Raw genomic sequence first — 13,175 nt, forward strand, 5'->3', positions numbered from 1 at the left:
GAAAACGTTTCTCAAGTTCAGAAATGAGATTCTGAATTACACCTCTGCCTTTTCGAAAAGAACTGCTATGAATAGAACGGAAAACATTTTCCATTTTCATCATCGTTTCCATCCAAACTGGTGATGGTACAGTTAATCCTCCTTTAGATAATAAAAATACCCAATTTGAGTCGTTAGGAATATCTACGAATTTGTTTGATATTTCACCCAAAGTAGGATCTTTATCTTTCACACGATATGCAGTATAACCTGCCACATAAGCGAGCGATTCTTGTTCATATGCAGGTATATCTTTCGTTGAATCATAAATTTCGGTTTCCCAAGGAAGTGATGTACATTCATCACAGATGTCTTCGTAATTAATTAAATCATCTTTGTATAAGGAAGACTCAAACATTTGTGCTTTTTCATTTGAAGAAAAAGCTGTTTCTAACAGCTCTTTTGTCAAATATGCTTCGGCCCACCAGCGGCCGAGCTGTAAAGTCGCTGAACACTGGTAGTTCGGTCAGAGGTTCGAATACCGCGAACGGGTTGGCTGCATGGGCGTTTTCGTGGTTTTCCCCATGTGTAACTTGTATACGAGCCAGTTTCCCTTAGAAAGTCCTCCACGAAAGGCATCCCTCCCCTTAGGCAGATAGCCCAAGTGTGCTTTGCCATAATTAAATACACCACCACACCAAATATGCTTCAACTTTCTTCACATCTTCACAGTCATTAGCATTTGTCTTTAACGACAGTTTAGGCAATTTGTTTGCCAATAGAAAACTTTTCAGGCGAATTATTACGTCTGATGGAGACGGATGGTCATTAAAACGCCCTAGACCCCGAATCTGGCTGAACAAGCTTTCTAATACATCTTGAGTCAGTCTGGATGTTAAAATATAGTTCACATTTATAGATTTTACGACGTCAAATAAACCGAAAAGCGAATTTATCGATATGATAATACCTTTCTGAAAAGGTAGCATTGTCTTCTTTCCGCATACTCTGAGATCAAAAATCATTTGCTTAATCTCATTTAATTTTTCTTTTTGTACTTCATAATAGCTTTCTAGGCCGAAAGCAGCTTTTAAAGGCTTATTGCTAGAGGGTAATGGTACACTACTATTCATAATGTCAAAAAAATCATCAACCATTGAAAAAAAATTACTTGTTGCAGCATTACCAGTCAAATGCATAATTGCTTTAGCCGTTGTGGAGGAAAATAATGCTTTTGCTGGTGCTACTTTCTGTCTCTCCTTCCCTTTTACAGATAAAAATTGGGGTTTCAGTTTATAGCACAGTTTAATTTCTCCTATATCTTTATTGAGTACTTCACATATAACGTCTTTGTTTACAATTTTACCATTTCCGAGCATAAAACCTTTATCAAGAAAATGGTTTCTCAAAAGCTTTATGCAATGCGGCATATCAGCGAAAACCCATATTTTGGTGTTGGACTTGGGAATGTAAAAGAAAGATTTATCTGTTGAAATTTGTAATTCTTTCCAAAGGGTCTGACTACCTCCCATGTCAGATACAATTGCTTTGACTCGAAGCCCAAACGATTCAAGTACAATTAAAATGGAAGACAGATTTTGTCTTCCATTTTAATTGTACTTGGGAACTTGGGACTTGGGAATGTAAAAGAAAGATTTATCTGTTGAAATTTGTAATTCTTTCCAAAGGGTCTGACTACCTCCCATGTCAGATACAATTGCTTTGACTCGAAGCCCAGACGATTCAAGTACAATTAAAATGGATTTTCCTTCATTTGACGATCAAAATCAAAATAAATGGGCTGTTTCCATTGCGAAATGAGTCCTCAAACCAATTCAAATTGAGTCTTTTTAAAAGGAGCTAATATCTGATCTAATTTTGAATCATAACAGAGTCTTGAATCTATATGAATTTCATCGAAACTTAATACGCATAATCTTTCTTCGTCAGTTGCATTTTGGCAAGTTTTTTTATCAATAACAGTACATGATTTAAAATGCCAGGAATGCAACTGAATCTTGAGCACCATCTTTTCAGTGTAGTTGCACTTGGAAGCGGAATACACATTTTTTCTTTCCAGAAGTCGTATGACTTGACGGATAACGATCTGATTACTATGCTTTTTGAAATGTCGTCTGGGGACCATTTTATTCACTTTTTTTTTTTTTTTTTCATTAATGCATTTATTTGAGTTTCGGTAAATATGTTTTGAATATACGTTTTCATTTTTCTTAGTTTTTCATTTTCTTGATTCACTTTTTTAATGTCTTTCCTCAGTTTCTGAACTTTTTCTAATATTAGTTTTCTATTCCTTTTAAATCTTTTTCTTTGCTGGGAGATAGTTTTTAAATGCTGCTTTCTCTCAGTCTGTAAAACAGAAACCTTATTCTCAAGAGCTGATAATTTTGTGATTAAATCATTCACATTTTTCAGGAAGTTGGAACAGTTACAACATTGCTAAGTAATATTATTTTCAGTGAGCTCCTCATAGCTATTATTGTTATCGTTTTGAAGTTCCAGACATGCCTTTTTAGGGCTTAAATACTGAATTTTTTCAAATGCACTTTGTAAATTTTTTCTTTTTTGTTGCCTTTGCTGCCTTGGTGTATTCTGATAAATAATTAATTCAGGAATACAAGCAGTTGGAATAGCAGTTGACTTCAGTATCTTTTTTGTCGGTAATCCTAGCAACCTATTTTTCATATCAGCCTCATAATCAGATTCAGTGAAGTGATTGCTGCATATTCGAGCACTCTTTGTGTTAACAATATCCGCTCTCCGACACCTATGCAACCATTCTTTCGTTAACTGAATATTTTTGTACGGAAATCTATGAAATACCACGCTAGTTTCTTTCGTATTATGATTATGATACGTATTGCTACTGGTAGCAACGGCACACGATACCATTTTTTCAGTTATTTCTTATTACAAGAATTTCTAAATACAAAATCCCTTTAAAAGTATCATCACTTATAACTTTAAAGTATATATATATATATATATATATATATATAAAATACCTTTCTCTGAAATAAACAGAGCTAAAGAAAGAGAATCCAAGAACTAAAGATTCAATCTTTCGCACTGATGCTCTGGTCAGTCGACGACGGGACGAACCCAGTGACGTCACATAACACCCGGTATACTCCCCAAGAGGGGTTCGTGTCGGCATCGTTCTTCTCAAAGGGATGACCAAGCCCTTCTCTTCCTTTAGCCCTGTGTATAGGTATATATAAATGGAACCAAATATAGAACAAGGTATAAAATATCTTTATTATACAATGTTCATTACCATACGTATATTTACGTAATATCAATATAAATAGTTAGTTAGGTTTCGTACATATATAATTTATTTTTATATTTTGTATTTTTTGTATTAGATTCAGTATTGTATACGTATCTGAAGTTTAATTTGTTCTCTTTTTGGGTTACGACTTTAAGTGAGAAAGAATTGTTAGGGTCTTCATAGGGATTACATTATATACAATCAGTTAGGATCCTACTTTTCCTTTCTTTTAATCATGATATATATATTGAAATATTTTAATCATGATATATATATATATAAAATATTATTGATAAGTATACGTAAAATATGGCAGTTTTTAAGCTACTTATTTATATATCTATTGTTTGGTCTGGTTTGTTTGATTATAGCAAAGCATTCGACGGTTATTTGCCTAAGGGTAAGGGTGCCTCATGGAGAACTTTCTAAGCAAAACTGACTCTTATGCACATTACACGTGGGGAAAACCTCGAAAACGCCAATACAGCCATCCCCGTCGATCCGGATTCGACCCCGGATCGACCTGCCAGAAATCAACGGTTTTACAGCTCAGCCGCTAGTGAGCCACACACACACACACATCCACACATATACATTAAATAGTATTTACATGTCGTATATAAAGTATAATTGAGTGCAATTTAATCATAAAGAGAAAATATTCTACGGAATTACTTCACTTCGTACTCTTTTTGCTAAGCTTCACCATATTTCTTAAAGAGAATCGCAACGCTGATTCCATTTCCTAGACCTTTATGTATCTTATTTTTTTCTACGCTAAATTATATTTAGAAAATTATTTCACTTGGTTATAGCTGAAAATGCAATTTTTTTATTGAAGAATTTAAGGGTAAGAAGAGAATTATGCCCTTTTCTAATTATTCTTGAAGCATTTAAATTAAAAAAAAAAAAAAAAGCGCACATTAATACGGATCACTGAACTAAAGTGCTCGATATAAGACAGATTAATTAGCTACTATGATTTTCGTTGAGTAAAAATGAATTCATCTGCATTCTATAAGAAAGCAAATATTCAAGAAATGTTTGTTTGTTTTTTTCGATTCTCGCAGTCATAATATTTTTCTTAAGTATTCAGCTAATTCATATTCAAATATTCCAATCCATTACAATAAGTAATATATCGATACAGTAAATAAATAATTAAAATCAATTAAATGGAATTTTAATTGATTTTAATTGCCATTTTCCCTCTGATAAACCCCTTTTTAGAGTTCAATAGCAGTCGATCAGCTTTTGTTGGGGGTTCATTTTTCTTTATGGTATGCTTACGTTATATATGTATGTATTATGCATTGCTCATACACGTCAATTGCAGCTTTTAATATTTTTTGGAAAAAAATCAATATGAGAATCCAGAAAATGATTCTTAGCGACGCTAAAACTATTATTACTAGGCACTCTCATGCCACAGTGTTTAAAAAAAAACACGCATTGTTTAAAGTTAGATTCTATGCTCATATTTTAGTCTAAAATTAAAAGCTGAAAGTCAAAATTAAGGGGGTTGCTCTTAGAAAGCCTCAATTAGAAGTAGTTATAGGAAATGTTAATCAATACTTATAATCTTACGGATTAAACACTTATTCCCTATTTGATCACGTGTATGGCAAACAGATATTCGTCATTCATAAAGAAAAGAAAGGTGAATCAAAATGAGTTATATTCTTGTTTTTCCAACTGCAAAAACATCTTAAGATACTATCGGATTTAATCTTTAAATTATTCCAGTAATAAACAGAACAATGGGGGCCATTATTCTTAATTATAATTTACTAATGCAAATCCTATTTTGGTTTCAAATAGCTTTTATTAATTACGTTAATGATATAATGATACTGAATGAAACCTAAAAACACTTTTTTTAAAAATATATCTCCCCTTATGATCCCCGACACAGCCGTTTACTTTCCCCTTCCGTAATTAACGTCAGTCTCCTGCTGTTGACCGCATTTGCCAAGACACCCCACTTGCAACATTCGGAGAGCCCTCCAACGCATTTCATCATGGAAATGGTGTTTTCGGCTCATGCTTTTCGCTTTGATCATCTCGGATTACACGGAACATAGTTGCTTGCGAGCTGACGATTAAGTCCGGCATGCCCCTTTTTAAGGCGTTGGGATGTGTTTGCGGGGTTGCATTTTATGCTAGTTTTGGTTGCCTATTTGCATTCTGCTATGCAACCTCTATCTCATACATAAATTGTATGTTTTAATTCCCCTTTTTATATTCGTACCTTTTCTTTTAGCGTTTGTCGCTTATTTTTTTTGCATTAGTGGCGTTACACGACTTGATTACGATTACAATTTTGACTTGGGATTTTGAAAAATTATCTATTGATCATAAAGCTTCTTATCAACAATTCGATGACAGTATTTGAATGATAACTTTAATTATTATAACATTAAGCAACAATTCCTGTACATATATAATTTGCAAGCTCATTGTTGGCAATTATTTTTTTTTAATATAGAATCCTAAAAGAGGGCCACCTGGTCCCAGAGGACCACCAGGGCCGCGAGGACCTAAAGGTGCTTGTATTACCAAAGAAGAAATGTTCGACGAATTTGAGAAAATGATCCATGGTAAGTATGAGGAAAAAGTCCTTTTTTGTTTTTCACTTAAACCTTAGTAATATATATACACCGCGAAAAAAAAGGGGGGACAGTTCTATATCTCACGTTCTACTGGACCGATGGACAAAACTCAAATTGCGTTTATCATGTCTTGAAAGCGCGACTTAAGATATATATTAGATTTATATATAGCATTGCTCTAACATCGGTATTTTGACACAAAATCGGACTTTTTCAGAAGTAACATACCAATTTTTTTTCTATATTTCGATTCTACGACTCAAATTATGCCTAGATATTAAATTTTGTAACATTTGCTACGAAATTTACGAAGAAATTCAAATATTTATCTTGGCGCAATTTTTTCAGTTTGTGCCAAGAATAATTCACTTGGCGAACATCTTTAATATACGGCAACCAATTTTCCTTTCCCTTTTTTTTCCCTGCCGGAGAGGAAAAAAAGGTACCTCGTTCCTACCTTTTTTAACATTGTGCATAAGCGGAAAAGGTCACATCGTTCTTACTTTCAAATAATTTTAGCAAAGTATCTAAACCACATTTGATGTTTTATGGCTTTCAACAAATATGCCAAATTTCAAAACGCGCCAATGTATAAATTCTCATATATCTTCGGAAATTTTGAATAAAAAATTGTAATTTTTTGCAGGTATGCTTAGGAATACGTCTGCTTTAAGATGATGGTAAAATATTCTAGACTATAATTAAAATTTTTTAAAAATTTTATTCAAATTTTAAAAATAAATCATAAAAAATGGGTGAATTTTGTTTGCAATGAACCTGATTTTTGAAATATGAAAGGAAGAATCAAGTAAGTTTAATGAAAAAAGAGTGATTAATAAATACATACCAAACTCAATTAACATTGAGGAGCTAAAATTTTAAGAGCTAATTTTTTAAAAACTACTTGTGCGATTTTTACAAAACTTGGTAGTTTGGCGTAATTTGAGTCGTTGTGGAAATTATTTTGATTAATTGATAGATGGCGCTAGCGTTGCGTGGTAACGCGACGCGACGTGCTTTCTGAATTTCCATACACTCTCAACCGGCAGCTCGATAGATGGATGTCTGATGGTTCGCACACTATTTGATTAGGAACACTTCGGTTCCTATTTGATTTCGATTTTCGATTATGAAAGCATATAGATTTGTTTGTCAACTGAACCACCACATTTTGATCAATGATCTGTAAATATTGTACAGATTAAAAGTTACATTTTAAAAGTGATTGATGTCGATTTATAGATCGTAGAATATTTTGAAACAGCTGGTGCATTAGGCCGTCAAGAATTGGATTTAGCGCGTTGCAAGTGTGCGAAGTCAGCAAAAGGTAAGGCTAAATTTTCTAATTTGTAGAGTAACAATGGCAGAAGAGTCTGTTGTTAAATTAAAATCGAAACGCAAAGTTATCAGGACCACCGTGTCCAAGATTCTAAAAAAAAATCGAATCGGAATTGAATAAAGAAGAAATTGATACAAGTACATTAGAAGAAAATTTAGATCAATTAATCACGAAATCGAGAGCTCTGAGTGAGTTAGATGCTCAGATAGAGCGTGACTTGAAATCAGAGGCGGAAGAGTTTGAAACAGAAATTCTACCTTGTATCGAATACGAAGAGAAAATTCAGTTATGGCAATTCAGAGCAAATAAAAAATTGAAAGAATTAAATAAAGTGACAAATTCGGATAATAAAAACTCTCTTAACGAAACTAATTCTAAAATCGAAAGCAATAAATGTACGCGTCTGCCAAGTTAACCATCGCTAAATTCTATGGAGATTATACCCAGTGGACAAGTTTTTGGAACTCTTTCAAGGTAGCAATCCACGATAATGAATCTTTAACAAAGATCGAAAAATTTAATTATTTAAAATCGTACTTATGCAGCAACGCTGCAAACGCGATAGAAGGATTTTGCATTTCGGAACCAAATTACGATGAAGTTGTCGAAATACTTAAAAACAGGTTTGGCAGAAAAGATATAAACTCACACATGCAAAAACTCCTGAATCTTACCCCAGTAACCAAATCCAGTGACACTGTAAAACTTCGCAAACTTTGTGACATTATAGAAACTGAAATACGCAGCTTGAAATCATTAGAAGTCACACCGGATAAATACAGTTATATGTTGATTCCAGCCATAATGAAAACTCTGCCGTCTGCCGTTAGAATTCAATCGTAAAACGGATTCGTCATCTTTTTTTTAATGTTGACGAATTATTGCAATTTGTTTGTTTAGAATTGGAAAGTCGCGAGAGAAGCCATCTTTTGCTCTCCACTCATAAATCAGAAATCACTTCCTGTGTTTATAAAGAGAAGGGAGGGAACTCCATTCCACTCAGCAGCTGCTGGCGCCGGTTAAAGAAAACAAAACTACTAATTGCTGTTTGTTTTGTAATACATCCAAACATGTTACTGAAGACTGTGAATCACTGACAGTTGATGGGAAGAGAAATTTATTACATAAACATGCCAGATGTTACCTTTGTCTGAAATTAAACCACCGCCTAAAGCAGTGTCGAAGCGATCTCGTCTGCTCCAAGTGCAAAGATCGACGTAACCGTTCAGTATGCTTTCGCGCTGAGAAAGAACTAAATGAAAAAAATAAAAGTATAGAAGATTCGCATGTTCTTTCAGCATTCTCACGCAGCAAAATTAAAACTATTTCCCTTCAAACGTGTTGCGTAACACTTCGAATGAATAAGCAGTCGGTTTTAATTAGAGCTCTACTGGATTCAGGTAGTATGCGTTCCTTCCTAAGAAAAGAAATCGCGGATAAATTGAAGCTTCCTGTTATTCGAACAGAGACTCTTTCGGTATTTACTTTTAGGAATAAAACATCGATTAGAAAAACATTTGACGTTGTTAAGATAAAATTACAGAACAAGGAAACACCGAATTTGAAAATTGAAATTGAAGCTCTCGTGACTGAACAAATTTCAAGTTCTGATTTACCACCTCCTAATCTTGATAGACACATTTTAGGCAAACAGTTAGAAGGTTTACAACTCGCAGATTCTTGGGATTGCAAAGAAAAAATTACTCTTTTGATAGGAGCTGATCATTTTTATGATGTAGTAACTGGGAAACTTAAGCGTTTAAACAAACATTTAGTAGCTGCTGAAAAGTTATTCGGTTGGTCTCTGCTAGGTTACACTAGAGGTACAGCACACACGTCCACAGCCTTTAATATCATAGTTGAGGAAGATATAATATCTGATCAGATAAAGAAATTTTGGGAGCTTGAAAGTTTAGGAAAAACCTATAAATGAATCATCCGACCCATTAGACAATACCATAATGGAAAAATTCGAATCGGAAATTCTATACAAAAATTCTCGTTACAAGGTTAGGCTACCATGGAAGTCTGATAGAAAATATGAGTCACATGACAATAAAGCGATTGCGCTGAAACGATTTGAGAAACTTGTAAAGCGATTTCAGAATAACCCTGAACTCTTTTATTCGTATCAAACAGTTCTACAAGATTATTTACAACAAAACATCATTGAACCAGTTCCAGACACTGTTGATAGTGAATCTCAAATCACATTTTATTTGCATCACAGAGAAATCGTTCGTAGTGATCGAACTACTAGTAAACTACGTATCGTATTCGACGCGTCTTCACATGGACCTGGTGAAATCTCGTTAAATGACTGCTTGCATATTGGTCCAAATTTGTATCCTGACATTCTTGAACTTCTGTTGGCCTTCAGGCTTCATCCTGTAGCATTTACAAGTGACATAAAGCAGGCTTTTCTTCAGATAGAAGTAGATGAAAAGGACAGAGATGTAACGCGTTTTCTGTTTACTAAAAACCCATTCGATGATCCACAAAATTTTATAACTTATCGATTCACACGTGTGTTATTCGGCGTAAATAGCAGTCCATTTTTACTGGCTGCAACCATTAAACACCATTTGAAGCAATATGAGAAAACCTACTCTGCCACTTGCGAATTTCTAAATGATCACATTTATGCAGATGACATCATTGGAGGACACCAAAACGTTGAACTTGCTTTCAATACCAGTTTAGAATGCGTTAGCATTTTTAGAGATGCTAGTATGATTCTACATAAATGGCACACCAATTCTCAAGAACTGCGCGAATTATGGATTAAAGAAGGTTTTGAATCCGAGGAATCTAGTCATGTTTTGGAAGCTAGAAATCCTCCATTAAAAGTGTTAGGAATCGCTTGGGATAACCAAAGTGACATAATTTACTTTGATGTAAAAAAATTTGATAACATTTCTCTCAAAACAAGTTAATACTAAACGTTTTGTCCTACAGGCAATAGGACGAATTTTTGATCCTATAGGTCTATTATCACCGTTTGTACTTAGAGTCAAAATCATATTGCAATAAATTTGGACACTTGCTTTAGATTGGGATGATGAATTACCAGAAAATTTATGTTCTGTTTGGAAAACATGGTGCAAAGAAGTTTCCAATTTGGACGAAATCGGTATTCCACGATATTATTTTTCTGCAATCGGTAATAGTGATGTGAAAAGGATCGAACTGCATTGTTTTTCTGACGCTAGCAAAAGGGCGTATGGTACAGTAGCGTATCTGCGTATAATTTCTAGGAATGAACAAATGTTTACGGCTTTTGTTGTTTCAAAGACTAGAGTAGCGCCTTTAAAACCGCTCACTTTACCTAGGTTGGAACTAATGGGAGCTCTTTTATCAGCCAAACTGGGCACTAGCATCACTAAAGTTTTGAAGTTACAACTTTCTCGTTTTTTCTGGACTGATTCGAAAATCACACTTTTCTGGATAAAACACTGCGCAAAGAAATTTAAGCTTTTCGTTAAAAATCGTATTCAGGAAATACAAAATTTGACATTCCCAGAAAATTGGCATTATTGCCCCGGTAAATGTAATCCCGCTGATTTGGCTTCCTTGATTAGAGGAGCTAAACTTCCTGAGTTAAAAAACAATCCTATCTGGTTTCAAGGACCAGAATGGCTTAGAATGTAGTCTGAGTTGTCGCCGCGAAAGAATGAAGAGAAACCTGTCATTGAAAAAGAATTAGAATACCGCAAGAATATTAATGATATTTATGAATTTGTGTGCACAGCAGTTGCAAAAAAGGAACTCGAACATTTCTCTAAACTATTGTCAAATGAGAAATTCCAAGATTTTCTTTCGAATGATAGAATCAGTTGGAAGTTTATAATAGAAAGAGGGGCTTGGTGGGGAGGCTTCTACGAGAGATTAGTAAAATCAGTAAAAGAGTGCTTAAGAAAAATTCTCGGTAAAGCTTTACTAACGTTTGAGGAATTGTCAACAGTTTTAGCACAAGTGGAAGCTGTTTTGAATTCTCGTCCTTTGACATATGTGTACAATGACCACAAGGAATTGTTGCCACTGAAGCCAGTCAATTTTTTGATCTTTGGAAACAAAGATTCTACATTACCTATCAGCTTTAATTCCATTGTTAAAGATGGCTGTACCAAGTCCTCTCTGACCAAAAGAAAGATTTATCAAGATTTATTGGTTAGGCAATTGTGGACTAAATGGAAAAAACAATATTTGATGGATCATCGGACAGCTCATCAATTATCTAATTAACGATCCTAATTCCAATCCAACTTTGCCTTCGGCCTTTAAAGAAATTATGTTTTAGTTCTGGTTTCACCAACAGATGGCGCCACTTGCTTATTCTTGTCCAGGCTTTCTTATCTTATCTAATCATTATTTCCTATCTTGTTCATTTGCGGTTTTGCAGCTGAGGATGGTGGTTCGGTAAAACCATCGAAATTAGTCCTGTGAAAATTTTGTAAACATAACGCTGATTTTTGTTGTTTGACTTCTGAATTAGTATGTAGATAATACGTTTATAAAATTTAATATATATATGTCTCTAAACAGTGCGTTTATAATATTAATCGTTTCATATTGTCGTCAGTTCTAATAGTTAAGTTTCAATGTTTATGAAGCTATGAAGACGATAAGATAAGACGGCGCAGTAATTAAAAAAAAAAAAATAACTGAAAGGTTTCAGAATTTAACGTCGCATGAGAGGGTTTGAAATAAAAATAAGATTTCAAAAGGTAACCGTAAAAGTGATTCGACGCGAAATGGGAAGCTAAGAAATGATTTTTTTAAGCTTTATAAAAACAAGTTATAGGCATTAGAAACTTTATAAAAATAAGTTATATACCGCAAAACTGAGGAAAAGTTGCATACGATATAAGCCTTTGAGCCTATATCGTTCAAAAAACAAACTTTCGACAACAGGATATTTTTTAGCATTATAACCGTCCTTGACTTATAAGCGGCGTAAAAATAAGTTATAAGTGTTACAAGCAATTAAAAAATTTTATCAAAATTAACCTGGTATTAACCTAATTTATTTATTAATCGACAAATCAAGGCAAGATAAAACTGATGTCGAGCATCCCCGATTTTGAAATTAAACATTTTGGTAAATATTTGTCGAAGTCAAACGTTTTGTTTTTTTATTTTGTAATCGGTATAAAGTGTTTCAAAATATAAGTTTAGAAGGCCGAATGACATATAAAAAGCTAGGTGCATTTTTGCAAAACTGATTTTCTTTTAATTTAAAAACACCGAAACATGAATATTTACTTTATTAAAAACATTTTTGTGTTTGGAACTCAAATACTACGATCAATGGTTTAGAAAACAAACGCTAGAGTTTGGTTTGATTTGTTTGATTATGGCAAAGTACTCGAAGGCTACCTACCTAAAGTGAGACATGCTTTCGTAAAGGACCTTCTAAGGGAAACTTAATCGTCGTATGCATGTTACACATGGGGGGAAAACATGAAGAACCATTGAAGCCATTGAACCATCCGAAGTGAATTACTAGCGTTCAGTGACTTTACCGCTCACTCGTTAGTGGGTAGTAAGTGTCAGGTAAGGACTTTTGTGGATACCGTGCATATTTCGAGGTAACTTAGTTCTGTCTTTTCCTTTTGAAATTAATTAATAGTCCTTATTTTATTTTGGTGAAATTTTATCATACCATCGAAAAACTTTTTTAACATGTATATACAACTAAAGTTTTCAGTTTGATTGCTGCTAAAGAATTCCGTAGAACATAATTAATATATTTCTATGTGTTTCACTTGTTACAAATATTTTTATTAATATTTTCAGAATTAGTAAGAAGAAAAGTTATCCGAGGTGCAGATCCGAAAGTGAGTATTTGATTAATTTCTTTTAAATGAGAAATTCAGTAAGTAGCAGAAAAATATGCATATTGCAGGTGTATTATAATCTTATTTCAACCTTTTTTTTTTTTCAAATGTTG

The 13,175-nt window shown here is 33.8% G+C and overlaps 1 protein-coding gene across 1 annotated transcript in view; it reads left to right on the forward strand.

The window, feature by feature from the left end:
- Window positions 1-1,376: 1,376 nt before the first annotated feature.
- The window catches only part of LOC146998094 (uncharacterized), a 28,881-nt gene continuing 17,082 nt past the window's right edge, over window positions 1,377-13,175 (forward strand). Inside the window, exons 1-3 of the mRNA XM_085812447.1 lie at window positions 1,377-1,448; window positions 5,760-5,871; window positions 13,022-13,062. Of these exons, the coding sequence (XP_085668573.1) occupies window positions 1,377-1,448; window positions 5,760-5,871; window positions 13,022-13,062 (225 nt within the window). The remainder of the gene's footprint in view (window positions 1,449-5,759; window positions 5,872-13,021; window positions 13,063-13,175) is intronic.

This window comes from Stegodyphus dumicola, chromosome 3 (assembly GCF_044657685.1).
Source record: "Stegodyphus dumicola isolate Sdum_Otavi_A_Nest chromosome 3, ASM4465768v1".
In the NCBI taxonomy this organism is placed as follows: Eukaryota; Metazoa; Arthropoda; class Arachnida; order Araneae; family Eresidae; genus Stegodyphus; species Stegodyphus dumicola.